Source organism: Triplophysa rosa, linkage group LG10, assembly GCF_024868665.1.
Source record: "Triplophysa rosa linkage group LG10, Trosa_1v2, whole genome shotgun sequence".
In the NCBI taxonomy this organism is placed as follows: Eukaryota; Metazoa; Chordata; class Actinopteri; order Cypriniformes; family Nemacheilidae; genus Triplophysa; species Triplophysa rosa.
In genome coordinates this window covers 9,531,930-9,559,046 of record NC_079899.1, presented here as the reverse complement: position 1 = coordinate 9,559,046, position 27,117 = coordinate 9,531,930, and the positions used below count along the sequence as shown (strand labels likewise).

At 38.2% G+C, this 27,117-nt stretch overlaps 1 protein-coding gene across 1 annotated transcript; it reads left to right on the top strand.

The window, feature by feature from the left end:
• The first annotated feature begins 277 nt into the window (after positions 1-277).
• zgc:174356 (uncharacterized protein LOC100137120 homolog) lies at positions 278-25,788 on the top strand. Its single transcript, XM_057344756.1, has 7 exons — positions 278-394; positions 2,655-3,402; positions 4,555-4,652; positions 7,687-7,825; positions 13,569-13,652; positions 16,070-16,226; positions 25,499-25,788. The coding sequence occupies exons 1-7, from the start codon at positions 278-280 to the stop codon at positions 25,542-25,544; spliced, it is 1,389 nt and encodes a 462-aa protein (XP_057200739.1). The 3' UTR covers positions 25,545-25,788.
• The last annotated feature ends 1,329 nt before the right edge of the window (positions 25,789-27,117 follow it).

Here is a 27,117-nt window from a genome sequence, read left to right as displayed (position 1 = left end):
CAGTGCAAATAAAGGCCAAGCCACTTTTACAACCACGAAAGTACAATTCCTGATAAGAGAGCGTCGAGTCAGACAGTTTTTTTGTGTGTTGCACCTGACACACATGTGACTAGCCTCAGAAATCGTTTTAACAAGAAAATGCAACTCCCCTGTTCATTATTTCCGTCTGGACAATATAAACGCTTGACATGGATTTACTCAACATAACACAGCTGTAACACTGAGATTGGGCCCCATTTCCTTCCTTGTTACTGCGGCCTTCACTGCTAAACTGAATATGTCGACATGGAAAGAGAAACTGAGGAGAACAGTTACAGTGGAGCCGGTAATATTCCTCTATATGACCAGTACTTTCATCGTGACACCTGCATATCAACAGATGATTATCACAAAGGTAAGAGAACTGGTACTTCATATCACAGCGGCTGATTTTGCGAATTCGCAAAGTACAGAGGGAGATAATGGAAAAGGGAAGCATTAATCAAGTTTGTCCGAGTGAGTCAGTGTTGTGTTCTGTGCCCTGAAAAACAGGTCAGCAGGGTACAGTTCTCGTACACAAAACGGAAATGCCCGAAGCGAAACCACGAGCGCTTGGAGAATTGCAGTGGAGCTCAAGATGTACTCAAAACCCAAAACTACAGCAGGCATTAATCACGCCGAACCGGCCATGACAGTCCCAGAGCAAAACAACAGGCTCCGCTATCACTCATGCAGCAGATTAAACAAACACTGACAGTCATTAGTCTAGATTCTTGTTGCTGAACTTAAATGTTGGTAGTGGTTGAGATAATTCAATGTCTTTGTTTTAACCTTGTGTTTTGTGTATGTGCATAGATAATACAAAAAACAGCATTTTACTAATTCTTTTCAAATGACCATGTATGCACTTTTAGGATAATTTAGAGATTATTTGTTAAATCAAGATTGTTGAGGAATAATGTCCTTTTCAGGTGAACTAGTGAAAGTATTGTGGTCTTAAGTCTGTGTTCGTAGTTTTGAACCCAGTTATTTTAGTGTACTTCAAAAAAGCAAAATGGACCAAAATGACTCGTCCTGAACTCAAAGGTGTATCCAACCTTTTGTCCACTTAGATGCTCTGTAGAATGAAAATGCCTCAGGGGTGTAGACTCCTTGGTTTAAAAAAAAACTTCACTGACATTGCTCAGTAAAATGTTTTTATCTAACATAATATCTAACATGGTAATATACAGCCGTGGAAAAAATTAAGAGACCATATTCCAAAATGTCATTTAATCAGCATTTCTAGATGTATTGTGGTCATTCCAATCCAGTGTCTGTTAAATTTCAACAAAATCAAACCTCAGGAGTGAGTGACATAAAGTAATCCAACAGCAACGTGAAAGACACAATGTGACAAGACACATAAAAACAGATAAAAAGACAGGTTAACACAAAAAAATAAGTTTGAACTTTTCCTAAATACATGCAGAAATATTACGGTTGTACCTTTCTCAAGTTTTCATTTTCTGCAAATAGAAACTATACTTTTATTTAAAATCTGGGAGAAATATTGTTAGTAGTTTATAGAATTAAACAAAAATGACAGTTTTACCTAAACACATGCCCATAAATAGTAAATTTCGAAAAATAAACATTTTCTGCGGCTGTACGTGATATATAATAAGTATATATATATTATACATGTCAAACCATGAATTGAACGAATGTGAAACAGCAGTAAGAGTAAATGTTTTCAAAATGCAGAGAAATATTTTATGAATTTAAAAACTCCTGTCAATGTTTATATTAGATTACTCACCAAATCACTCTGCTTTTAGTTCCTCACATTGCATTTTTTCTAAGCAAGCGTCCTTACCTTTCTCTCTCTTTAAATTCTCTTACCCTTCCAATGAACTCTGTGGATCTACACATAACAGCTCGCAAAAAAAAAAAAGAGGATAAATATATCATATGAATGAGCACAGCTCTGCGCCATGAAAACTGTTTAAAGATTAAAAAGGGTCCGATCATTTATTGCAAAGTGCTCACTTATGCCACTCTTAATGGCCTTGATTCTCACCATTTACTTCTCGATATCATCATATTTGTGAGGTTGCGGCTCGTGATCTTCTCTATGACTTGTTCTTACGATAACTGAGGGAGTCCCCTGGCGAGATGAGTTAGTGGGTTCTGCATCAATCCCACAATGCCTCAGAGGATCATTACTGACACCGATAGAGAAATAAAATAGAGAGCGGAAAAATCCTCAAAGCTGACATGAGAAGTAAAACCTGATTTTCAGGTATCATCTGAATTAACTGGAAAAAGAGCGTTAAATGTCAAGGCCTTAGTGTGGCCAATGTGATGACAGAAATCAATTGAAGCTTTGCTAAGCCTTGTATTAAAACGTTAGCAACCAATTTTACCTTAGCAACTGTTGCTCTCCACTTTATTATTTGACAAGCTGTTGCTCTTTTTGAGTTCTCTTTTCTTCAGAATTTTAGTTTTCACTATTACTTTAAAAATGAAAAAAAAAAACTGCTTTGCAATGTCACACATTCCAATGCACGTAATACATTTTTGTACCTGAAAATTGGGCTGTGTACAGTTCATTACTCAAGGATATTCTGTAAAGCTACCGGTGATAACCAAGAGTTAAACAGGGAATTTACCTGCTCTTCTGTGTGTTGCAGGTTTGTCATCAATTACTCAAGAATGATACTATCTGCAATAATCCTGCGCACCACAAAGATGACGAGGAGGTTCAAGTGAAGGCATCCTACATCCTCCTCCTCTTCAACGCCACCCTCAGCCTGGTCTCCATCCCTCCTGCAATACTACTGGGCTCCTGGTCGGACCGCGCTGGCCGCCGTATGGTCATGGCGTTCCCATCTGTGCTGTCTCTGCTGAGTGGGGGGTTGTTACTGGCTATAGACCTACTGGACAACATCAATGTTTACTGGACCTTGATGGCTGCTGCCCTAGTAGGCCTGACCGGTGGCCACGTTTCCATCTTCCTTAGCTGTTTCAGTTACCTGGCCGACTTGACCATGGGCTCCAACTCAAGTCGCACGTTACGTATGGCAGTGGCCGAGTCCATGATCTTTGTGGGAGGGATGATTGGCTTTCTTCTAGGTGGATTCCTAGAGCAGGAATATGGGCTGAAGGCAGCGTTCGGGGCTTATATTGGTTGCCATGTTCTGGTACTTCATTATATCGTCCTATGGCTTAGAGACCCTATGTCAGTAAAAAGTACATTTACTGTTCCCTCTAAAGAGGATACGGTTAAGGAGGGAGCCCAAGCAGACCAGTCTGGAGTGTTTATCCTAAAGTACGCCAAGCTTTCTTTCAAAGCAGTTTTTAAGAGGAGACCAGGGCAGGACAGACTGAAATTGCACTTTCTCATTCTCTGCACCTTTCTAAATAACCTGGTAGCTGTTGGTCAGTATACACAGACTATCTCTCACACATACACACAAATAGCTTATATGTTCAGTAAATTGTAAAAGTATGTTGCTGTCACAAACAATTTACAGAACACATTTAAGCCCCAAAATACCGGCTTTGGTTTAAGACAATAAAGCCTAAACTTTTTAGGAATATTGGGATGGTTTTTAGGGATGGTTTTTTATTGGTAGGTTTAAGAGAACATTAAGATGTTAATTATTACTAAACAAACGTTTGAACAAATTAAATCCAATAGAACATTAATAACCTATTATAACCTATTATAATATGATATAAATGTATATATATATACTGTATATATATATATAATATTATATATATATATATATATATTAAAGCTATTTGTTTAATATTTAAATTGTAAATTGTATATAATCGTATATAATTATATACATAAATACATATGCATATACAGTATATATATAATAAATACAAACCAGTGCTTCTGGACCAGTGTTTATATCTTGCAAAGTGGTCCATATGAATACATACCTGTATTTATAATTGGGGACAACAAAGTTATTATTGAAACACCTATTAATAAAGCTCATCTCCACATATTCTTTTTACATGATCTGGACATGTTCTTAACAGGTTTAGGAGATTCACTCATGTAAATCTGAAGTTATTGCCAATAAATCACAAATATTTACATTACATCTGCATTTGTCAGACAGTTTCATAGGCAATTTTGTAGCGATCAAGCTATATTTTATAAGGATCTGATGACCTTGGCATTGCTCGTTCTGCAAATTAAGCAACAAAAACAGTTATATAACAGTTATAGCAATGCATAAACATTCCTTTGTATATGCTAACCAGATAATCTTTATTAAATCTCAGATAAAGCTTTGTTAAAGGTTATCAGTATGGCTAATATGTGCCCGCTAGCCAAGTCTTCTGTTTAGATTGATAATGTCACTAACAGTATTCACTTCTGCTCTTAAAAAACCTACTTTAATTTCGTTGAATTATAACTGATAATTTCCTTATAATCTTATATGGCACATGAATTACACTTCATATTGCTTTGAAAAACAGTGAGTCTGGTAAGTCATGCCAATAAGGGGTGGAGAGAGAGAAGACATAAATAATGTGTGCTTTTGTGTGTTTATGTCTCCACAGGGGATCAGTCCATCTTGCTGCTGTATCTGAAATATGAGCCCAGAGAGTTTACAACTGCCCTGTTTGGGGTATTTAACTCTGCAAGGATGCTTTTGCTGGTAAGTGGTCTTGTTTAATGTAGTAATGCTTCCTCTAATGACTCATGGCTTACTGCATCTTATTACTATTATTGAGGAGAGCTCTGTGAATGTCCTTGAAATTCCAAGAGATCTTTCAATTTCAGCCTCTGCGTCTGCAAACAGCAGTGGCACAGCAAAATGGCCATAGACTTACACAGCTGTGTGTGTATTTCTGCCCATTTTCGATACAATACACTGGTACGCATAAGTAAAACACAACCGGGTTAGTCATAACCAAAAATGCATATTTCTGCAATCAATATAAATGTTTAATTGCAAACAAACAATATTAAAGAATTTGAAAATGTATTGAATTTGAGAATAACATCAATTCATTCACATCAGCTGTGTGATCCTATGTGTTGTAGCACAATTGCAAGTACACCTTTACCTACTATAACAGGAATGTAGGTTAATGTCAGCAATGTTCTTGTTTGTAAGTCTATAAATACAATGTGATTGTATTTGCAATGTTCTTATGACTGAATTACGAGTCATAAGAATGAAATATAAACTTTGGCACTATCAAATCACTGTATTCTGACCTGCTTGACAGAGAAACACTGGCTCAGCAATGATTTGAATTGGGGCAGAACTCTCAGACATGTGCCGAAGAGAGGCATAGTGTTCAGAAAACCTATTTGAAATGTTTTGTTTTGTGACACAAGTACAAACTTAATTATTTGTACTGAAATTTGGGGTTTTATTATTGAGTACACTTTCATAAAAGTCTTTCCCACACCCTGACATCAGCAGAATAGGCGTGCGGCTTGAGGTCATTTGTACGGCTACAGTGATTCAAAACAGGCTGAAGGCAGCTTTGTTTTTGCTGTCGGTCAAGAGAACCCATGCCTCTCACTGACGTGAGCAGGTCGATGCCGTGTCTTACAGTGACACTTAAACAAAGACCGCCAGTTAAGAAGCGTCTTCCTGATTGGAGAGGTGATGGCTCTCCATTTATTCCACAATGCACCGCTGAGGCACCAAACGCTCATCTGCCTTTTGTGTGGAACCTGACTCTATCGATCCCGATTGAGCCTATTATACATTCTATCTGCAGGGGATGTCACCTGGCAGGCTGCCACCCAATACACAAAGCCTTAAAAAGTTTTAATTAACTACAACTGAATAAGTCAATTGGAAAAAAGGAGTGAAAGGACAGAACACGAAACTTGAAAAAAGTATAGCAGAGGTGAACAGACTCCTAAAGATCTGAGGCATCAAAATCTTGGCAGATCTAGAGGCTGCGGTGAACAGTTTTTGTAAATGGCTGAAGGGCTGGAATTGACTTGTTATTAGGCTGGCGTGGAGTTGGTGAGGAATTATTAAACACTCCAGGCTCTAATGAGTTGATGAATGTAAAAACACGGAGAGGTGACCTTTTCCGTGGAATGTTTATGCATTCGCATTATGTTTTCTGCTGCAAATCAGAGTCGGTGGCTAAGTCTGTTGACACGGGGCACTCACCGGGCGAGGGGGTAATTAAATCAGAACTGTTTGCATGAGCGGGCAGGGCAAATGAGTCACGATGCGTCTCACACGCACACACCTTCACACGTGTTTCCACGCAAATGCCGACGCAAGTGTGTTCGCTTTCAAGTGCTCTCCAACGTTCTGAGTGAGACGCTGACCGTGTTGGAAGCTGCCTCATCAGGTTCACGCATTGAAGGTTATTTCATTACTGATTAGGTTTATAATGCGTCTGAGAGAATCTAAATATTTCTGGCCTTTTTTATATGAATCAAAAGCTGAACTGAAGAACGTTCTAGTGCCTACCAATTTCAGTGATGTGTATTTTAGATAGTTTATGAGCATTTTATTATTTCTACATCAACACTTTTAAACAAAATTTTGCGGACTATAGACTGTGATAGTTCACATGCTGAGCTGTAGGTCTATCCGCTTGTTAAAGGAACAGTTCACACAAAAATTAAAATTCTGTCTTCATTTACTCACCCTCAGGTTGTTCCAAATCTGTATAAATTCTTTGTTCTGATAAACACAGAGAAATATACTGTATTTGGAAGAATGCTTGTAACCAAACACTTCTTGGCCAACATTGACTACCGTAGAAAGATTGCTTTTTAAATGTCTTTGTTCTGTTGAACACAAAAGAAGATGTTTTGAAGAATGTAGGACAGCAACAAGTTCTGGGGCACTTTTGACTACCATTGTCATTTTGCTTACTGTGCTAGTCAATGGTGGCCAAGAACTTTTTGGTTACAAGCATTCTTCCAAATATCTTTCGAAGAAATTTACACAGATTTGGAACAACTCGAGGCTAAGTAAATGATGACAGAATTTTTAGTTTTGGTTGAACTGTCCCTTTAAGTGACGTAAGGAATACTGTTTCCGGGTCCAAGCCTCCACTCGTTTTGAATGGGGCTACTATTTTAACAGCCATTTATGAGCATTTAAGCACACATTTAAGCAACATTTTTAGAAATTCACGATCTCCAGGCTCAAAGAATCACAGATATCAATATTTTAATAATTCATAAAAAATGCATTGCTGTCCGGCCATCTGGGATTTTGTTATGGAGATAAAGTTTAGGACTGTGGGGGTTTCCTGTAAAAAAACGGTAATATTCTGGCAGCTAGGGCATCAGAAAAAAAACAAAGTAACATTGTTGTAAAGTGAAATTACATGTTTTTGAATGTTATTTTACACCCTAGCAACCACACAACAACATCATCAAAATGCTCATAAGCACTAAGCATAGTCGTGGTGAGTCTCACACAGGCAAACCTCATTTCTATTTTATCCAACAGTGATTTACAATGAATTGAAGCTAAACATTATGTCAGCATGCTTACAGGGGAATCAAATCTATGAACTTTCCATGTTCTTCCAGTTGAGCTACAGGAACAATAGCGTCTGAAGAAGATACTTCAAAAAATCAAAAGAAATGGTTTCATCTTGTTCCAGACACTTTTCATTTTACTGTAAAAAAATATAGCACACGATCCCCTCAGAGCCAGATGTATTAATCTCTATCCTGATCCCTGGTAGGGCTTTGGTCTACTGGGTCTATTTCCTGTGCTGATGAGGTGTATGAAGGAGATGACTCTAGCAAAACTCAGTGCTGTCTTCAGAAGCGCTTCTTACGTCCTACTCGCCCTCTCCAACAACACATGGATGGTCTTCCTCGGTAAGATTCCATGACTTATATGATAAAACATATCATGATTTATTTACATGTACAAAGGTATTGTGTATGTTAAAGGTGTGTTATTAAATTCTTTATATAATTCTGTCATCATTTACTCCACCTATTGTGTGATCCTCACACAAAACAATTGTATTACTTTAGAAGACTTATCTTTTAAAGAATATAATGCAGTGGGGGATTAGACTTCTGTTTATGATGCTTTTTGTGAAAAGCCCCTTGTCACCATTCACCTTCATTGTATGGAACAGAACTGTGTGGAAAAAGACAACTGTATGTATTTTGGGGTCTCCAAAAGAATAAAAATGATTTGGGGTGAAACAACATGCCGATGAGTAAATGATGACAGAATATTTGGGTAAACTATCCCCTTAGGGCCCTATTGTAGACCCGGCAAGTGTTTTTGCTAGTTTCTGCCCGATGCAGTTCTCATTTTCCCGTCCTGCGCCGCGTTGTTTAAATAGCAAATGCATTTGCGCTCATTTGTGCACCCATGGGCGTGTTGGTCTAAAAAAAAGGTGTGCTCATTGTTGGCGCGTTGCTATTTTGAGGAACTGAAAATAAACTGCGCCATATATCAACTCAAACCTCGTCTAAAGTCAATGGCGCAATATTTTTTTTTGTTTAAAAAAGAGCGCATTAGTAGAAAATGCGCCTCTGGGCGGGTCCACGCTTTCACACAAACATGCAAAATATAAAAATAAATGTATTACAATGTAAAAGATTATTATTGTGTACATAAAGATAAAAATCCGGCTTGTCATGTAAATGATCTGCTCGCGCGCTTTAACCTCAGGCACGAGCAGAAGCGTTTCCTCTCTAGAGAAGCATCCAGTCTTTGCTCTTGCAAATTCCGCCGTGTAAGTAACGAATCCGCCATGGCGCCAGCTCAACTGGCTCTTAAAGGGAATGAGAGATGAGACTCTGCACGTTACACTTAAAAAACACCCATTACTCATTAAGAGAATCGGGACAACCCATTTAGACCATGCGCCCGGGCGCGCCGACCGTTTTCCCGTCGTTAAATTAGCAAAAGTGGATTCGGACACGCCCTGAGTGCACCTGCGCCGCGCGCTTTAAACCATGCGCTTAGATCGTGAAAATAGGGCCCCTAGTGTTGCTGAAGGGATGTTGTGATGTGTTGTTTTCACCACGCAATTGCTCACAGCATGGGAGACTTTCAAACAACAGTTCGAAACAGCACAACTGACCCCGTTTCAAAACTGCCAGAGGATATATCAAAGCGCGTTTTTCTTCCCTAAAAAAATGTGGATTTCTGGTGTCAGTACGTGACGTGCACGCAACAAACTTTTTTCCCACTCGAGGCCGACCGTTTACACTTTAGAAGACTGTCTAACAAGCCAGTCAAATGCGTAAATGTTCTCCAAAAAAGTCTACCTGACCAGACTTTTTATGGCTCACATCCTTACAGCTGTCTGAAGTCTCTACCTTGTTCCAGGAGGGCTGCACCTCTGAAGGAGAGTTCTGAGAGTGGTAAGTAATGATAACATTGTGTCGGTAGCCATAGACGGACACTCTTTAAAGAGAGACACAGATTGGCATTAATACCGTTAATTAAATAAATGGTGGTGGAAATTGTTATTTTAATCGATGTGGCGAACCGAAGCCTTTTAAATGGAGATGAGCGCCCACTGCGAGGGTGGAATTTGCATGCTGGCGTTCTGTTGGCTGCGATAATAAGGGGCACAGCGGCAGCACACGGGAGCAGGGCTGGCCCAGCCTCTGTTGGTGCCCTAGGCAAGATTTTAGATTGCGCCCCTACTATACAAAATAAATAAAATATCAGAAAAGTAACTTTTTTTAAAGCAAAATTCATATTTATTTTAATATAACATGAATTGTGATTAACATTAATAGGAAGTAAAGAAATAACAACTTAAAAATATTTGTAATAAAAATGTTTCAAATTACATACTCATTGTTTGAAAATAACGCTGGAAATAAAATAAAACTTTTTTAATAATACTGTAGTTGAAAATTAGAGCTCATAAAATGAATATTTTATTATTATTATTATTATTATTATTATTTAGATAAAAGTCAATGAAAACGTTTTTTTAACATTTTGTAAAGCTCTGCGCAAATGCTGTAGGGACACAAATAAAAGCTTATTGTATTGTTTTGGATTTTCTTAAATAAATGGCATGACCTAGTCACTGTGCCAGTAAACACTTTTTGCCGTTCACTTAGTTGAAAGCAGTCAAAAACAGCACGCAGTGTCAGTGTTACCAGTAAAACGGTTCTAAATAAGCAAGCTGCTCCGAGAGGGATTCAAACTTAGAACAGGCAATGAGTTCTCAATGGGAAGCAAGCGCCTTAACCACATGGCCACAATCTAACACAAGTTATGGGGGCATTTTTTGAAGTCGGGGAGTGAAGTTTACCTGCACAGACCACACTAGCTGGTCTCCGTTACACATGCATAATTAATGCATAAGGATTATCAATCATAGTTAATCATAATTGCGTCATGATGCAAGAAGCTGTTCACATGTTGCATTTTTGCGCGCTCTCGTCTGGCGCCCCTCTGGTCATTTTGCGCCCTAGGCAACTGCCTATGTCGCCTATGCCACGGGCCGTCCCTGCACGTAAGTCATAACCTCCATTTACAGCACACATGCACACCCACAACACACGTGCTAACACGGTCATCAACACAAAGGCAGAATGTCTTTTGTTCTAATCAGGAAGAGAACTTCTCTCTGAATGTGCACGGGGAAGCTGCTAAGATGAGTGAGTTTACTTTCTAAGCCATTAGAACAAGCCTTAATCGGAATACCTTACAGAATTTCATACATACAGATTACCCCCATGAATTATTGAATATTCCACTTTGGATTCATTTACGCTTTAGAATTGCTTAGCATTCCTGTTCTCACCATAGATTTAAGGTAATTGTGGCTTGTAGAGGCAAAGTGTTATGCATGTATTTACATGCTGTGGAAAAAGAGACCACTCAAGCTTTGCCTTTAATCAGCATTTTTGCATGTATTGTGGCAATTCCAGTCAGCAAACTGTATCATAAAGCAATGTAAAAGACCGAGACAATACAAAGACTCAAGAAAAATCAGGCCTATTCCATCATACAGTATTTTATTTTTAAACATAAATTTGGGTATTTGGGAGAAATATTTCTACTAGTTCACAGACTAAAACAAAAAATAGCGTTTTATTTAAACATACCTATAAACAGTAAATTAGAAACACTGAAGATAGTTTTAGAGTGGTCTCTTAATTTTTGAACCGCTATGTGTTTACAGTGTAGGCCAATTAACTGAGACCACATCTGGGATTCTAAATCATATTTAAACCTGGAAATAAACTTCAAGTTTTAGAATTCTGATCTGTTTCAAATGTAAAATAAGTACTATGATGTAAAAGGCAAAGGGAAGGTAGCAGGGGATAGTCCATAGGACCAGGGTGGTGATGGTGGAGGGAGAAGCCACGGATTAGGCCACAGTAGGAAGAGCCAGAGGATGGTCCAGAGACCAGCCAGGAGGAGGCCCCAGAGCGGCATCAAGGGAGGGAGGCGCCATGGTGGAGTGCTGAAAAACGACACCCTGGGGACAAGCGATGGAGACTGAGCCGATGAGGGAGGAGTCCAGGGTGGAGCAGAGCAGACGAAGAGCCCGGGTGACACCGATGGTCCGGAGGGCCAAGGCAAAGCAGACGGCTCAGGCGACTGAGGCAGAGGCGGGGACCCGGAAGACCATGGCGGAGCCAGAGCAACCGAGGATGGAGGTGGAGCCGGAGGGAAGGAGGAGCCTGACAGAGCCAAAGGGGCGGAGTAACAAGACGTAGCCAGAGGATTGGAGCCCCAAGGCGGCGGATGGTCGACGACTGACCAAGGCGGAGCCGGAGGGACGAGGGAGCCTGGTGGAGCTGGTGGGATGATGGGCCATGGTGGAGATGAGGGAGGCAGGAGCCAAGGTGTAGCCTCTGGGTCAGAGGGCCGAGGTGCAATCCGGCTGGAGATCCAGAAGCTCATCCGACCCAACGGCGCTGGCGTTTAGAGGGTGAGCTGAGGAGTCTCCAGATGCCAGTGAACCCAGGGTTGAAGAACAGGCTGGCTTCGATAGAGGAGGTGGGAGAGGAAGGGTGGTCGGGAGCTTCTTGGAGGCTGGAGAGGGGGTGACGGCGAACTGGGCAGGGTCGGTGGGGACTCGGGAAACAAAGGACAGCTGGGCGGGACCAGCGGGGACAAAGGAGAGCCGGGCGGGACCAGTGGGGGTGGCAGGCAGCAGGAATCATCCTCATTCAAACAGTCCAATAAGCCAGAGGCCGGTTGCAGCTCACCCTCAGCGGTGGGAGTGTGGGTGGGGCTTCCCTCTAAGCCCTCGATATCCACCAGTACTCCCACAGCGACGCACGGTGTTGTTGGCTCAGGTACCACGTAATTCACAAACAGGTAATATCCATGGGTGAGTATAAATCCACAGGTAATATAACATCCACAGGTAAGTCTAACAACCACGGGTAAGTATAACATCCACGGATAAGAATAACATCCACGGATAAGAATAACATCCACGGGTAAGAATAACATCCACAGGTAAGTATAACATCCACAGGTAAATATAACATCCACGCAAGAGATAATTCAAATAAGGTCTGAACTAGCGACATACAAAAGACAACTTGACCTGACAACATTCAGTCCAGGGTGATGAGCTGAAGGTGCAGGGTGTAATCAATATGTCGCAGGTGCGGGTGTAATCAAGGTGGAGTTTGATGCAACGAGGGCCCTATCATACATCTGACACAATGCGGCACCAGGCGCGACGCAAGTGTTTTTTTGCTAGTTTCAGCCCAATTGTTGGCGCTTTGCTATTTTGAGGACACTGAAATAGAATATGCCATTGACCAACTAAAACCTGGTCTAAAGTCAAGGGCGCAATATTTTTTGGGGTTATTCAAAGAGCTCGTTAGTAATATGCGCCTATACAACACAGAGGGACGCAGCACACAAACAAGCCAAATATTAAAAACAAAAGGACAATATAAAAGATAAAAGATATAAAATATGAAGAATAAAAATATTATTATTGTGTACATAAAAATCCGAGGGTAAAGCGCCTGAGCAGACCATCTACAGGACAAGTCGGATTTTTATCTTTTTGTACACAATAATAACGTGTGCCGTTTCCTCGCTAGAGAAGCGTCCAGTCTTTGCTCTTGCAAATTCCGCAGTGTAAATAGCAAATCCGACCATGGAGCGAACGCAACGGTCTCTTAAAGGGAATGGGAGATGAGAGACTGATTGATTTACTGCACGTTTTGCCCATAACATACTCATTACTCATTAAGAAAATAGGGACAACCCATTTAGACCATGCGCTGGGCACGCCGACCATTTTTCCCGTCGTTTAACTACCAAAAGTTACAAGCTAAGTGCACCTGCACAAGCGCTTTAGACCATGTGCTTATTTCATTAAAATAGGGCCCATAGTGTGCATGGATTATCAGGTTTTACACAAGCATGTGAAGTCTACGCCAACTATAAGTGCATGAATTGCATGTCTAAGGATGAAATTCGTGCTAATGTTTCAATCTAAATTTTGCTCAAATTGTTATGCTGGCAACCAAAATTGTATTAATGAACATAGAAATTTCCATTAGTTGACCACATTGTATATTCTATTATAATAATGTAGTACTCAGCATATGGGTTTCTGAGGGTGTGGTGTATTCTGTGTTGTTATAGTGGCTTTGGTTGGGGCTCCAGCTGGGATCAGTCAAGCAGTGATTCGTTCTTTGTCTTCTGCTATTGTGGGACCAGACGAACAAGGTAAAACATTAAACCACACAAACAAAAAAACATTCAAACATACTATAACAGAAAGTGAAAGCAATGCTTAAGTGAGAGTGTCATGATCCTGTCCCTCTTGTCCAGAGTTTTCTAGTTTGGTGGACAGGGTCGTGACAGTACCATGTCTTGTGTGTGTTATGTCTTGTGTGGAGACACGTGGCTGTTTGATTTGACATTACGTCATCAACCCTCGTTAGTGTTCCCCTATATTTAGCCCCAGTTCCCTCTGTCCAGTGCCGGTTTGTTTTGTACTTTCGTCGTGCCATTGTGTATTGATCCAGTGAGTCTACCCTTTCGTCCTAGTTTCCCTAACCTTGTCTTGCCTACAGTTTTGGAATATTGTTTATTATTGAACTTCCTTTGTTTTGCCCCTCCCCTGAGGGAAGTGTTTGTTTTTGGTTTCGTGTTCATAAGTATTTTTCCCCGTCGTGGGTTTTTGTTTCAGTTTTTGTATCAATGAAGCTTTTCTGTTACTTCCATCTGCCTGCGCCTGGGTTCTGTCAGAAAACCGTGACAGAGAGAGGATGAGAGTGACACCTCCAGCTTTCAAATCGCATCAGAGATCTTGACGAAGAGAGCCCTGCCATTCATTTCTGAAAGATGATTTATGGTTTTTCTCTAATAACAAAGGCCAGGATCTGTAGTGTCAGTCCATTCTATAAACAATTCACTTTTGGTGAACTGCCTTTGGTGCACGTGGACACGTTTAGACCTTTCTGACAGAAAGTCAATTTTGGACCACTGAAGAATGGTTGGAAAAACAAAGAACGGTTATGTTATGACTCCTTGGTAATACTATGATGTTCTAAAAAATCAATTTCAAGGATAATACCATGAGTTTTAAGGATACCATGAATATAGTAGTACCATGTTATTTACTGTACATACTGTACAAACTGCAGTGAATATAAATACAAAGCATTCAGTATTTTTGCATATTTTGATATACTATGGTATTGCTCTGACATCTGACATCATTACTGTACCATGCTTCCACAACAGTGCTGTTTCTTGAAGGTCGTGCTCTATTCTTTAATGTTTATATGACATCATGACTTACTGTCCTACTGTTTGATCTACAGGGCCAGAAATGAGCTGAAATACCTTCAGGAAGCACCAAAGTGTTTTGACCTTCACTATGACAAATAGATTTGAGTCATGCTTTTCTACTTAATCTTCACTTTCTCTGACATTTGTTTCTGCTTGATAACATAGGCAAAAGCCCAAATTTTTAATCTACATTGTCCTTTCACAAACACTTAACTAGAGGCGTTACAGAGTGTATAATTCACTGGGGAATCGAAGGCCTTTTCAGAAATCACTGAATTATCAAACTGCTAAGTGAGCAACAATGCAAGAGAAATTAACAACAGCTTGAGACGACTTTCATATTCAGGACCACACAGACTCCTTTCACACAGCGTGAAGCTGTTAGCCAAACTCACAGGAAATATCCACTTTGCTCGAGGACACAAGCATCTTTCTCTCCATTTATGTTATTTATTTTCTTGTTGATTCAAGAGTGACATGCCTCTGAATGGACATATTGATGACAGGTTATGCCCAAGCGTGAACGCAACGTTTTCTTCTCCATTTCGACAGCCATTTTCTCAATCTGAGTCTCAGATTGCACGTGTCACTAAATGTACTGCTGTTTGCACTCATTCAGGGGCACTCAGGCGACTTCCACATCCAGCTAAGATCAATAAGTATTGCATGTTTCAGGCCCTTAACGGCTACCTTGATGCTCCTTGGCTTATTCTGCTCCAGTTAGTCAGAGCAGTCACGAAGTTCAGAGAAGCTCTGGGAGATATTTTATCAAAGTGGATCAAGCCATTATTCATGCCAGCGATCAACTGCACACACCTCAGTTTTTCCACGGCCATTATTCTTTCATTCAGATAAAATCGCGGGTTATGAATTTCAGGTGCGGCCACGGCATATTAAAGACACTGCGATAGTTTTGTCCTACAAAGTTTGGCATTACTTTATCAATTTGAAGTTGTTTAATTTTTGTCTCGGCTTAGATTGAAATATTGTTATTAATAAGGTCATGGGCATGGGTTTGATCGAGGGAACACAAACTGATATACCATGACCATACCAGTCATGTTGAATTTATGCATGCTAAGGGTCATTGTTGAACATAATTTTTTCTGCTATCTCTGTTATTACATTTTACTTTGATGAACCAATTTTAAAGAACTCAAGAACTGAAATACAATATGGAAAACAATAAAATACAATACAACGGCTTTGTGGTATTTATATGTCTAAAATCCACTGTGAAATATAAATTTACTCAAATATTTAGTTTCAGGTTCAACCTGGTTCAACCTGAATTTCTGTGTACGTCTGTTTCATGTTTTCATTGACCTGAATTTTGATGTCCTCAGGTGCCATGTTCTCTTTCTCTGCCTCAGTGGAAGCAACCTGCATTATTATTGCTTCCACGATCTTTAATGGCCTCTACCCTCTGACCTTGTCCACCTTCCCTGGCATGCCCTTCATCATCATGGCTGCCTTCATGCTTATCGTGCTCATTCTTTTACAGTAAGTTTATCATTATTTTAAATGAACACGCATTTTAAACACTAATAAACTGATTACACTAAAATTGATTTTTATGCATTTTTTTTTACAATTTTGTTCTAACAAAAACCCTCTAATTGTTCCAAATCTGTATAAATTACCATAGTACGAAAAATGTCTTTGTTAATTTACACAGATTTGGAACAACTCAAATGTGAGTAAATGAAGACAGAATTGTTATTTTGGGGTGAACTGTTCCTTCAATAAAGTCCCTTTAAAGTTAGTGCTACCTTAGCATATTAATAAAAAAGTGCTACCTTTAGGTAGACGCTTTTCATAGTGACTTACTGTTCAGTGCAATTGGGTCTACCTATTATCATTCTTGTTATCAGTTCAATCACGAATTTCTTGGGAAAAACTCTGTGACAGAGTGGCCACCTCTGCTCTGCCATGAATTTATAATATTTTAATTGAAAATCATAATTGATTATGTAAGGACTTCCACAATTCCCAATAGTGACATTATTTTTGGCATGGTAACTCTTTTGGTCAAGAGGAGATACAATTATGGTCTAATTTTAATGTTAATAGCACCATTGGTATTAAGGATAATTGCTTAGAACTTTTGTTTTTAAGGTAATAGCAAATGAATGCATCGTTTGTTCAGAAAAGCTACAACATATACTGACCTACAAAGTTTTTCAAAAATCTGATGTAAACAAATGATGTAAACTCAAAATACTTTTCTGACAGTGGTGGGAGTGTCTCCTGTATTTAGTGTGGCATTGTTTAAGTTTTAATTGCTATGTAATTATGAAGTCTATTGATTTCATTTTCCTTTGGATGGAGAAGAGCATAACATTTTGTGTGCTAACAGTATCGCATAAGTACATATTTCTCAGTGAAAAATACTGAAGATGACAAATTAGGTATTGATCCATCTCTTGAGTGTTTTATCATTTTCAGTGGAAGATTGGTGATCTTAACACACTTCCATTGTTTAAACTAGTGCAGTTCTAAAAATAATCATTAAAAATAACTGTATTAAAATGAGGGACATTTTAATGAGGGGATTTTCCTTCATTAGGAACAATTCAAGCTTAAAGTGACACTTTCGTGTTTTTTTGTTTGTTTTTGTGAATCCTCAGTATACAGTATTTCCAGGCAATGCAAACCACAACTATTTGATGTCATAACATAAAATGAGTCTGAAGTCATTGACACAACTTTCTTGCATTCACAAGCATCTAGACGGAGCACAATGGAACAGAACATTGGGGTCTTTTAACCCGAAGGGCTGTTCAAACAGAGCACATTCTTGTGTTTAAAAATGCAACTCGTAATGCAAAACTAGGGAAACATGTTTGTTTGTAAAATCTGAAAAGAATTAAAGCCTTTGTCTGCATAATCAACAGCACTAGGTCAAACTAAGACTAAAATTTAGTTGAAACAAGTTAAGCTTGATTTGGAGGGATTTTAAAAGAAAAATATGTTCTTAAAACACTGTGGAACTGCTGATGTAAGGGTCTCTGACTGTTAAATAGCTCTTTATTAATCATCAAATACTGTTACCTGTCAGATTAGAGGGCTGTCTACAGTAGAGTTTCTCTCGACCATTTTCACTTTCTACATTACAAATATGTGGTGATGGCTCTTCATGCCCGATAACCTGCCTCTTTACATAATTATCTCAATAAACTTTGTCCACCCAAACACATTACAATCAGCCTCAAAATATCTGGCCATCAGACTGTTGGTACCATGTAAATTATATTCAAATAAAAAATATTATTTAATATAACTGAATCAGATTGATTACACTACATTTACATTTAATCATTTAGATGCTTTCATCCAAAGCGACTTTTATAATAAGGCAAACAACGGAAGCAATCAGATCAACAAAAAGGCAACAATGAGTAAGCGCTGTAAAACTGGTCTCAGTTAACTAAACCCGGTACACAAAGCTATTTAGACGGCTTCATCTTAACAACATAAACAAACGTTACTGCGCATGTGCATTTTTGTGACCCCAACTGAACTTCCACATTCACAAACAATAGAGTGCCTGTAGATTATTTCTGATGACAATCAAAAGAAACCGCAAAGGGTAATTTCGGATAGAAATGATTAATAACTGCACATTTTTTATTAAATATATATTCCAGTGGAAGCACAATTAGTTTGTCTCTAAAAAGCAACTCTCATAAACCTTTGAGAAGTAAAATAAATGTCACGGAAAAGTACAAAAATGTCAATAGTCTTGACTTACAACAAAAGCTATATTAAAACTCATATGAGTTTACTGTTTGAATCCATGTGATTGTCATTTTATCTCTAATATCTTTGGTTCATTGATCAAACAAGATAAGCAGCTATCCACAATAAGGCAATATCTCAGTAATAAGCCTTTCACGGGATTCCTAGAAAAGCTTTGATCCAACTGACGCACTTGTCAGTTTGGCAATAAACGGCTTTCCAGCCTCCATTACAAGTCTTCAAATTGATTCTGACGGCATTTGATGTTCTTCCTCAGACTATAATTAAGCGATTGTCTTTGGTAATGAAGGCATTAAGTAATGCACACCTGCAATAATGTCTCTATGTGGTGGGTAGTGAAGTGTAGCATAGTTATCACACCCAGGCTGTAATTACAGATCTAATGGGCTGTTCCCAGAGGCGATGCCCGCTCAGGGTCGCAGTTTCCCATGATTCTTGTCCTCTTTCCTTCATGTGCACAGCAGCCTGTAATTAAATGCACAATTTAGAAAAAAAGACATACTTAATCCATATGTAATCCCTTATATTGCTGGGAAGTGATACGTGTCCAATCAGAAATTGCAGGCTGTGTGAAAGCTCAAATTGCTGCCCTTAACGTTGGCTTTTTGACATGCGAACAGTATCTGCATTGAGTGAACGTTAAGCGTGTCATGTAGCGGCAATGATAAACAGCTGCGCAGTATGTGGGTTTGAACCTGCCGTCACTCACTTTCGACAGAATTTTCCCTCTAATCGACCTGAAAAAGCTTTTCAGAGAAAACAAATTATATGTACATGTCGTTTTGTTCATTGCTATCAGTGCCAAGGGTCTCACCATGTTACCTTCTCAGCCGTCAGTCTAATTTCTGTCCAGTCAGTCTATGAATAATTGAAACTGTGGAAGGAATTCAAGAATCAAGTGTCCACTGTTGTTTATTCACACACACTATTCCAATAGAAATGGTGCAGATGAAGAAAGTTGCTCTTCCATAGTTTCCATAGAGACTTAAAGTGATAGTTCACCCAAAAATGAAAATCCTGTCATCATTACTCTTCCTCTTGTCATTTCAAAACCTGCATGACTTTCTTTCAGAAGATATTTTGAGAAAGTTGGTAACCGAACAACAGTGGTACCCATTCTCTTCTATTGTATGGACACAAAACCAATGCAAGTCAATGGCGACCGCCGTTGTTCGGCTACCAACATTCTTCAAAATATCTTCTTTTGTGGTCTGCGGAAGAAAGTAAGTCATACAGGTTTGAAATGACAAAAGGATGAGTAAATGAAAGTATTGCTGAGATTTTTTAAATTATATGTCAAAATCTCTGACATTTTGTACATCTGAGCACAATTCTGAGACATTATGATGTAGATGAAGCAGAGGTAAGGTATTATTTCTTATAAAAAAAATCTGAAAAAGAGGACATTAAAGCAGAAGTCTTAATTAACTTTCATTTATCATTGCTGTCTAGGAAAAACATTTAAAGGGATAGTTCACCCAAAAATAAAGATTCTGTCATCTTTTACTCACCCTCAGGTTTTTTTTAAACCTGTTTACATTTCTTTGTTCCGATGAACACAGAGAAAGATATTTGGAAGAAATGTTAGCAATTTTCAGTTCTAGGACATCATCCACTACCATAGTAGGACAAAAATATTGTAGTTGAACACAAAATGAGATATTTTGAAGAATTTAGGAAAACAAACAGTTCTGGGGCACCTCTGACTTCCATTTAATTTGTCCTACTATGGTAGTCAATGATGTCCCGAAACTGAAAATTACTAACATTCTTCCAAATATCTTTTGGAATACCAAATATACAGGTATGAAATTACATGAGGGTGAGTAAATGATGACGGAATCAATTTTAAATTTTTGGATGAACTATCCCTTTAAGATATTTGGTTAATCTGCGATAATATGCAACAATTTCTTTTAAATACAGAAAGTGCATCAACTCCTTTGGATTAATTCCCTGTTATAATGCCCTTCTTTCAACAATCAACTTCATTTCAAATATTATTCTTTTATTTTAGTTTTTAACTTCTCGCTTTTAATTGTCACAGTGCTAATGCTGACACTTTGCAGCACCTGGAAATTAAGCTGTATTGTGGTGGCTAGTGAAAAAGATGATTTTTGCACTTAAATCCAATATACGCAAAAGTGACGCTGCTTAGTGAATTGTTCCTGTGTGTGCATTTGTGTGTGTGTGTCTGGGGATGTCAGTCAAACAGAAGGAATTGCAGAGTGTATGATACCTGACCCTATGGAATATTGATGTGCCTGAGGAGAAATAAAAGGGAATAAAAGAAAAGTAATGACAGAGCAGGGCTGGAGAATAACAGCATGCCTCTGTGGTGCCACTGACTCAAATGAGAGTTTACACAGGGACGCTGAAGGCTCAAGACTTAAAATGGGACTTAATCCATTCATCAAAGCCTCTCTCATTATACTAGACAATAATCGCCACTATGAAGGAGTTGTCTCTTTAAATCTATCTTCAAACATTCTTTTCTTGTATTTATGCACTTAGGCCCCCTTCCTTTTCTCTTTATTGCCAGCCTTGTTATCAAATGTTATTGAAAGTGAAAGTGGGGGTAAGGTCCCTTGCTGAAGGGCACCTCAGTCGTTACCCACCGGCCCTGAGAATCGAACCGGCAACCTTATGGTCACGAGTCCGACTCTAACCATTAGGCCACGACTGCCCACCAGTCGCATATCTCCTCAAACAGAGAAACTAAAGCTGCACTATTTACACACAGTGTTTAAACTAGTGCCACGTGACACAATGAGGATGCAAAATGAGGATAGTAGTGATGAGAGCAGAGAAAACATTGGATTGTATAAATATTACAAACAGCAGCGTTGTGCTGCAGGAAAGGAAGGTAACATTCACTGTTGAAAGTAAAAAGGATTTTTCTGTAGTTTAGATATATATATAGAATAAATGCAAATACTGTGCAGTAGCACAGATGGATTCTAAGCCATCCATATTGTAAGACATCAGGTAAAATGTATTCAGAATTCTGGATTTGGCTATGCATTTGCTCAAGATGTTGTGCTGCTCATCCAAGCGAAAACTAGCGAAAGCGTTTTTCTCACATTCATATTTTAGAGGGGTGCACCGAGAACGGTTTTTCACGCATCATTCACATGAATGTGCTTGCATATGTGCAAACATACACATACAGTAAAAAGCTGTTCTGTTCCATTCTAGGTGTAAGTGTTGGATGGATGTGCACATGATAAACATCTTTTTTGATGAACCTATGAAAAAAGGCTCAGAATATTGATCAGTACGAGCCTGAAATAGTCTCATGTAGATTTGATCGACAGTTTGGACATGTAGGCATTTAGTTGAAACTCCTGTGATGATTCAGACAGGATTTATTGTTGCTCCAGCCAGACCTTGATTGTACAGCAACAAACTAAAATGTGCATGGAGTAAATATATTCCTCTTGTTTAATTGTTTATTTATTTATCAGCTCTACATGAGAAATGTTTATTGCCGTTAGCCTAGAGGGAAGTACACTGTTGAGATGAAATTGTGTGTCTGGTTACCATGGTGGCACCATGACAATAACTCTTGGTTTGCACTGTGAATCCATAATGACCAGGCGTTCCAGTCTGGATATTATAAAGAGATTTGTGATAGCCAAGGCCAAAATACACAATGCTGCATCTCACGTTTTGTAATGCAACCGTTTTCATGTCAGTAATTCATTTCATTTTGCAAACTGCTGGTAGGATTCATGTTTCATGGCTCTCTTGACTTTATTCAACAGACGCAGGATGAGGCATGTGAGATTTAGAATGTAGAGCGAAGGTCTTTTGCATGCCTGCCTTTAAATATGCAAGACCCTGAAGATTTGGTTTGTTTGTTTAGACTCTTGTTCTATTTTCACCATGAATAATTATGCCTTTTCTCAGCCAAAACAACAAGTTGCCGGCACGGTGACTTGGCTGAACCTGTAAACCTGAGTGAAATGTGAAGCCAGCATAGTAATTAAGATATATGTAGATGGGTGGAAATAAACACACAGTGATGCACGATAACAATTTTATCTTTCGAACATTACATCACTCATTTAGTGCTGTCAAATCGATTAATCGATTCCAAAATAAATCTTCGTGTTTACTGTATATGCAATTGTTGTGTGTATATTTATATGTATATGTATATAATGAAACAAACATACATGTGTATATTTAAGAAATATGAGTAGTGTATATTTAAGAAATATGAGTAATATATATTTATTAGGGCTGTCAAATGATCAATCGCGATTAATCGCATCCAGAATAAAGGTTTGTGTTTACATAATATACAGTATATCTGTGTACTGTGCATATTAATTTTGTATTTATAAAGACAAAACATACACATACTTGTCTATAAATTTTAAATGTATTAATTTATATTTACCAATAATTGAAATTGTAAATAAAAGTTTATTAATAGTTATATTTTATATATTTTTTAAATATATGCATTTATGTTTATGTGTTTATAAATACAAAATTAATATGCACAGAACACCAGCATATATTATGTAAACACAAACTTTTATTCTGGATGCGATTAATCACGATTAATCATTTGACAGCCCTAATATTTATACATAATGTGATTATATTTAAATAGAAATGTATATATATATTTTTGTTTTTATATATATATATATATATATACAATGTACAGTATGTGTATGCATTTATACATACAAATGCATATACAGTATATACTGTATATATATTCATATTATATAAATAAATTAAATTAAATGATTATTACTCATTTAAAATTAATTAAAAAAAGAATGTTTCTCTATTTGAATTTTTTTTTACAGGATCAATTGAAACATACTAATTGAAAGAGCCCTTGTAATGTCCAATGTGTGAAACTGAAATTCTTTGTTGCAGTTTTGTCATTACTGACATTAAATAGAGATTCTACATTACTCAGAAAGCAATGCTCAGTAAAACTTTAGGACAAAAGCAATGCAAGTGACCAACTAATGCTGCTCAGCACCTGTACTCTATCATTAAGCATGGAAATGAATGTCTGTCTCACTGTCTGCCAAAGCCAAATGCATTCAGACTGAGCAGTGTGATACACCTGCACTCTGTCTGACAACAACAATTAGCTGTCCTGCAGTATCTCAAACCTTCTGCAGAATCATTTTAATTAGTGTCATTCAAGGGCTGCATTGTGTCTCTTTCAGAGATTACGCAAACAGAGGGAATGGCTTAGAATATTTATTTTCAACTGTCTCATACGCTCATGTCTGGAAAACCTATAGGCTACTTTAGCTGGAAATTGAGATCGAATTGGATTAATGTGTCTCAGAATTTGAGAAGGCTCTTCATTATGGATTTGCATAAAGGAACTGACAAATTCCGTAAGCTGTTGTCAAAAGTATTTGGATTCGATTTAGGTTAAACTCAATCAACAGCCTCTAAGGAACGCAGACATTCAGAACCATGGCAAATCAGATCCGCTCATTATAAATAACATTATTCAACAGTTCTCTGCAATTTCACAGAATAACAAATTCAACAACAAATTCTTTCACATTAGTGAACTGACTCAAAAGGCTACACAAAGTAAAAAGTGTGAGTAAATGAAGTCGTGACAGTTTTATATGAGGTAAAACTGAAAGCAATCAAGCATTTTTCTGGCAAATGCTCTATATCTCTAACAACAATTGGAATAAAAGTGTAAAATTTAGCTTAGGAATTGTCAGTATCAATGAATTTACAATAAAAGTATAATGTTAACATGTGACAGGTGTTGCTATGAATTGCACTGAATATGCAGAATATATCAGACTGGTGAAATCTTTTTTTTATAAAAGTGTGAAACATAATTTTTTTAAATGTGGAAGTCACCGGTTGTTCTAACCGGCATAGGTGGTTTTAGCGGCAGCAACTTAAACAAACGTTGTGTCATGATCGGGGTGTGAGGGGACAGAGGACCCAGGCACATAAAGACAAGACCTGAGAGAGCGCATGGTACAGCATAACAACAATATCATGTCTCTCTCACACTAAACATGAGGCTCTGTCATGATCCTGCCACTAGACCAAGAAAGACATGACATGATGAGGCAGAATCATGACACGTTGTGTGGCCCAAACTTAACTACATCCAAGGTTTCAGTAGAACAGCGACGACATACATTTTTCAGTCATACGTTTCTTTACAAACATTATATAACAGTTAGTACTTCACATACATTCGATTTAGAATATAAAACATAAAAAGTTTCATTATGTTATTAATGAAATGTCAAATCTAAATCTAATGGAATATTAAGGGTTTTTGTGGTGATACTATTAGAATGGAGGTAGAATTGCACAGGAGCTATTGTAAAATACTAAAGTAAACTTATATCAGTTTTGGCCGCAGAGGATGGACGGTCTATCAGGGAATCGAGTCTGCCCTTGACATCGCATAACCTCGCTGTGAATAATGAATGGCCTGTTTATGACACCTGGTGGTCTGGTGCTATTCCTAAGCCTACCCTGATTTACTCATATAATATTTTTCCACAATGATACATTTCTTCCCTCAAAATGTATTTTAAATAGCATGCAACTAAAACCATGTTTAAAGGTATAGTTTACCCAAAATTGAAAGTTCTGTCATCATTTACTCACCCTCAAGTTGTTCCAAACCTGTATACATTTCTTGGTTTCTTGGAAGATATTTTGAAGAATGTGGTAACTAAACAGTTCTGGGGCACCATTGTTTCTTCCATAGTTTCTGTACCATGGAAGTAAATAGTACCCCAGAACTGTTTGGTTACAAAAATTCTGTGTTTAGCAGAAGAATGGAGTTTGGAACAACTTGAGGGTAAATACTGACAGAATTTTCATTTTTGGTTGAACGATCTCTTTAAATAACTTGGAAAAGGCTGTTTAAAAAGCTAGAGGAAAGTATATTGTGATGAAAGTGTTTCAGTTGCTTTGAATTTTTGGCACATGCCCTTTTTGTGAGTTACATGCGTCTTTGTTCTTGCTTACAGGTGGATTAGCGAGATGCCCACCACTCTGCCTCGCCTTGTGCTTTAGTACATAGTCTGCTACTGGATTACTCTTCAAGTACAAAGTGTATCCATAATTGGATATTGTACAGTTTTCTATAAGCATGTATAAACCACAATATAAATGTCCTTGTCCTTAAGAGCTGCTGTTTGTAAACCAAATATGTTGTTTTCGTAAGGGTTGTGCATCATTCAGAAGTGAATTGAGGACAACTTTTACGATATAATTTCAGACTGAATGCACAATTTAGAGCTACCCTTTTTTATTTTGATCCTACATAAATGTAAATTGAATGCAGTTGAAATTGCCAGATGCACTTTAAACCAATTTCTTGTAATATATGTAAGTACCTCTAAATAAATACCAAACTACAGAACCATATCATGTAATGACTGTTATTGTATAATGCCTGAGGCACCGTCTAAGATAAACGTGTCGAAGTACACAGCAGAGCTCAGTGGCAATGTTTTCAAATAGATTGCGGTCTGACTGGGTGTGTGGAGGGTAGAATTAATAACCCCTTAATAAAATTAGAATGGTGAAAGGTCAGCTCCGGAACTGGAGGAAGTAATTGAGAATTGCTGCTTTAAATTGTTCTTCCCGATAAGCCGTTCACCACAATTAGACCGCAACAGCTTCTTGGCTTTCATAAAAGAATGCTGGAATGGTTCTTAAATTAAATACGCTGCATGCCATCATGGAAAGCAGAGGTACGTTAAAAGCATATCCTCCATTAACTGGGCCAACAGACATCCCTCTCTGTAGCTCCTCATCTCAGATCTCAGTGACAGAAAACCATATGGGCTCTGAAGTCTACCACAACACTTCAATCAAAGGTAGTCTGTTGGGGAAGAACCTAAATATAGAAGAAACGATTAAATGGGAAGTTGTCTTAGGAATTTTTGGAACGATGCATAGCTCGCTCCCAAAATATTTACTTGAAATGGGTGTCAAGAGAGATAACACAAGTTTATAACACAGCTCCATTGGCATTCAACCCTGTCAACATGAAACTGTTTGCAACCTATTTTATTTCATAATTTGACATATGAGAGTGAAATAGGTTATACCACGATGGATGGTGATGGGGATGAATAATTACCACAGTTTTCAACAGAGTAATGTGTGCCAATGAGTCACGCACAGCAAGACTACCAACAACAGTACATTTTAATTTCATGTTTAAGTCAATTTATAATGAAAAACAATTATTTATTATTCATTTTCCACGAAACTAATCAGAATGAATTCTGTCATAATTTGCCAACCTTATAATATTGCTTTTCCATGAAACATATAAGAAGTTGTTTTGAAGAAGGTCCATGCTGCTCTTTCCCACACAATGTGAGCAGAAGGAACCAAAAGGTAACTCATTTTTTGGTGATTGATTTCTTTGATCTCTTCTCGTTTAAAATTCATCGACTTGTTTTCTGGTAATCATGAGTGGGATCTAGAGAGACAACATGCGTTACGATGCAAAATGTCGTCTTGCGGGTGCTTCATATTGATTGTCTGATTGGGATTGGTTGGAGAATTGGGAAGCCCCCTAAACAGCTGTGCTTCCTCCTGCCTCATAGATGCTTGGACACATGCGATCGCA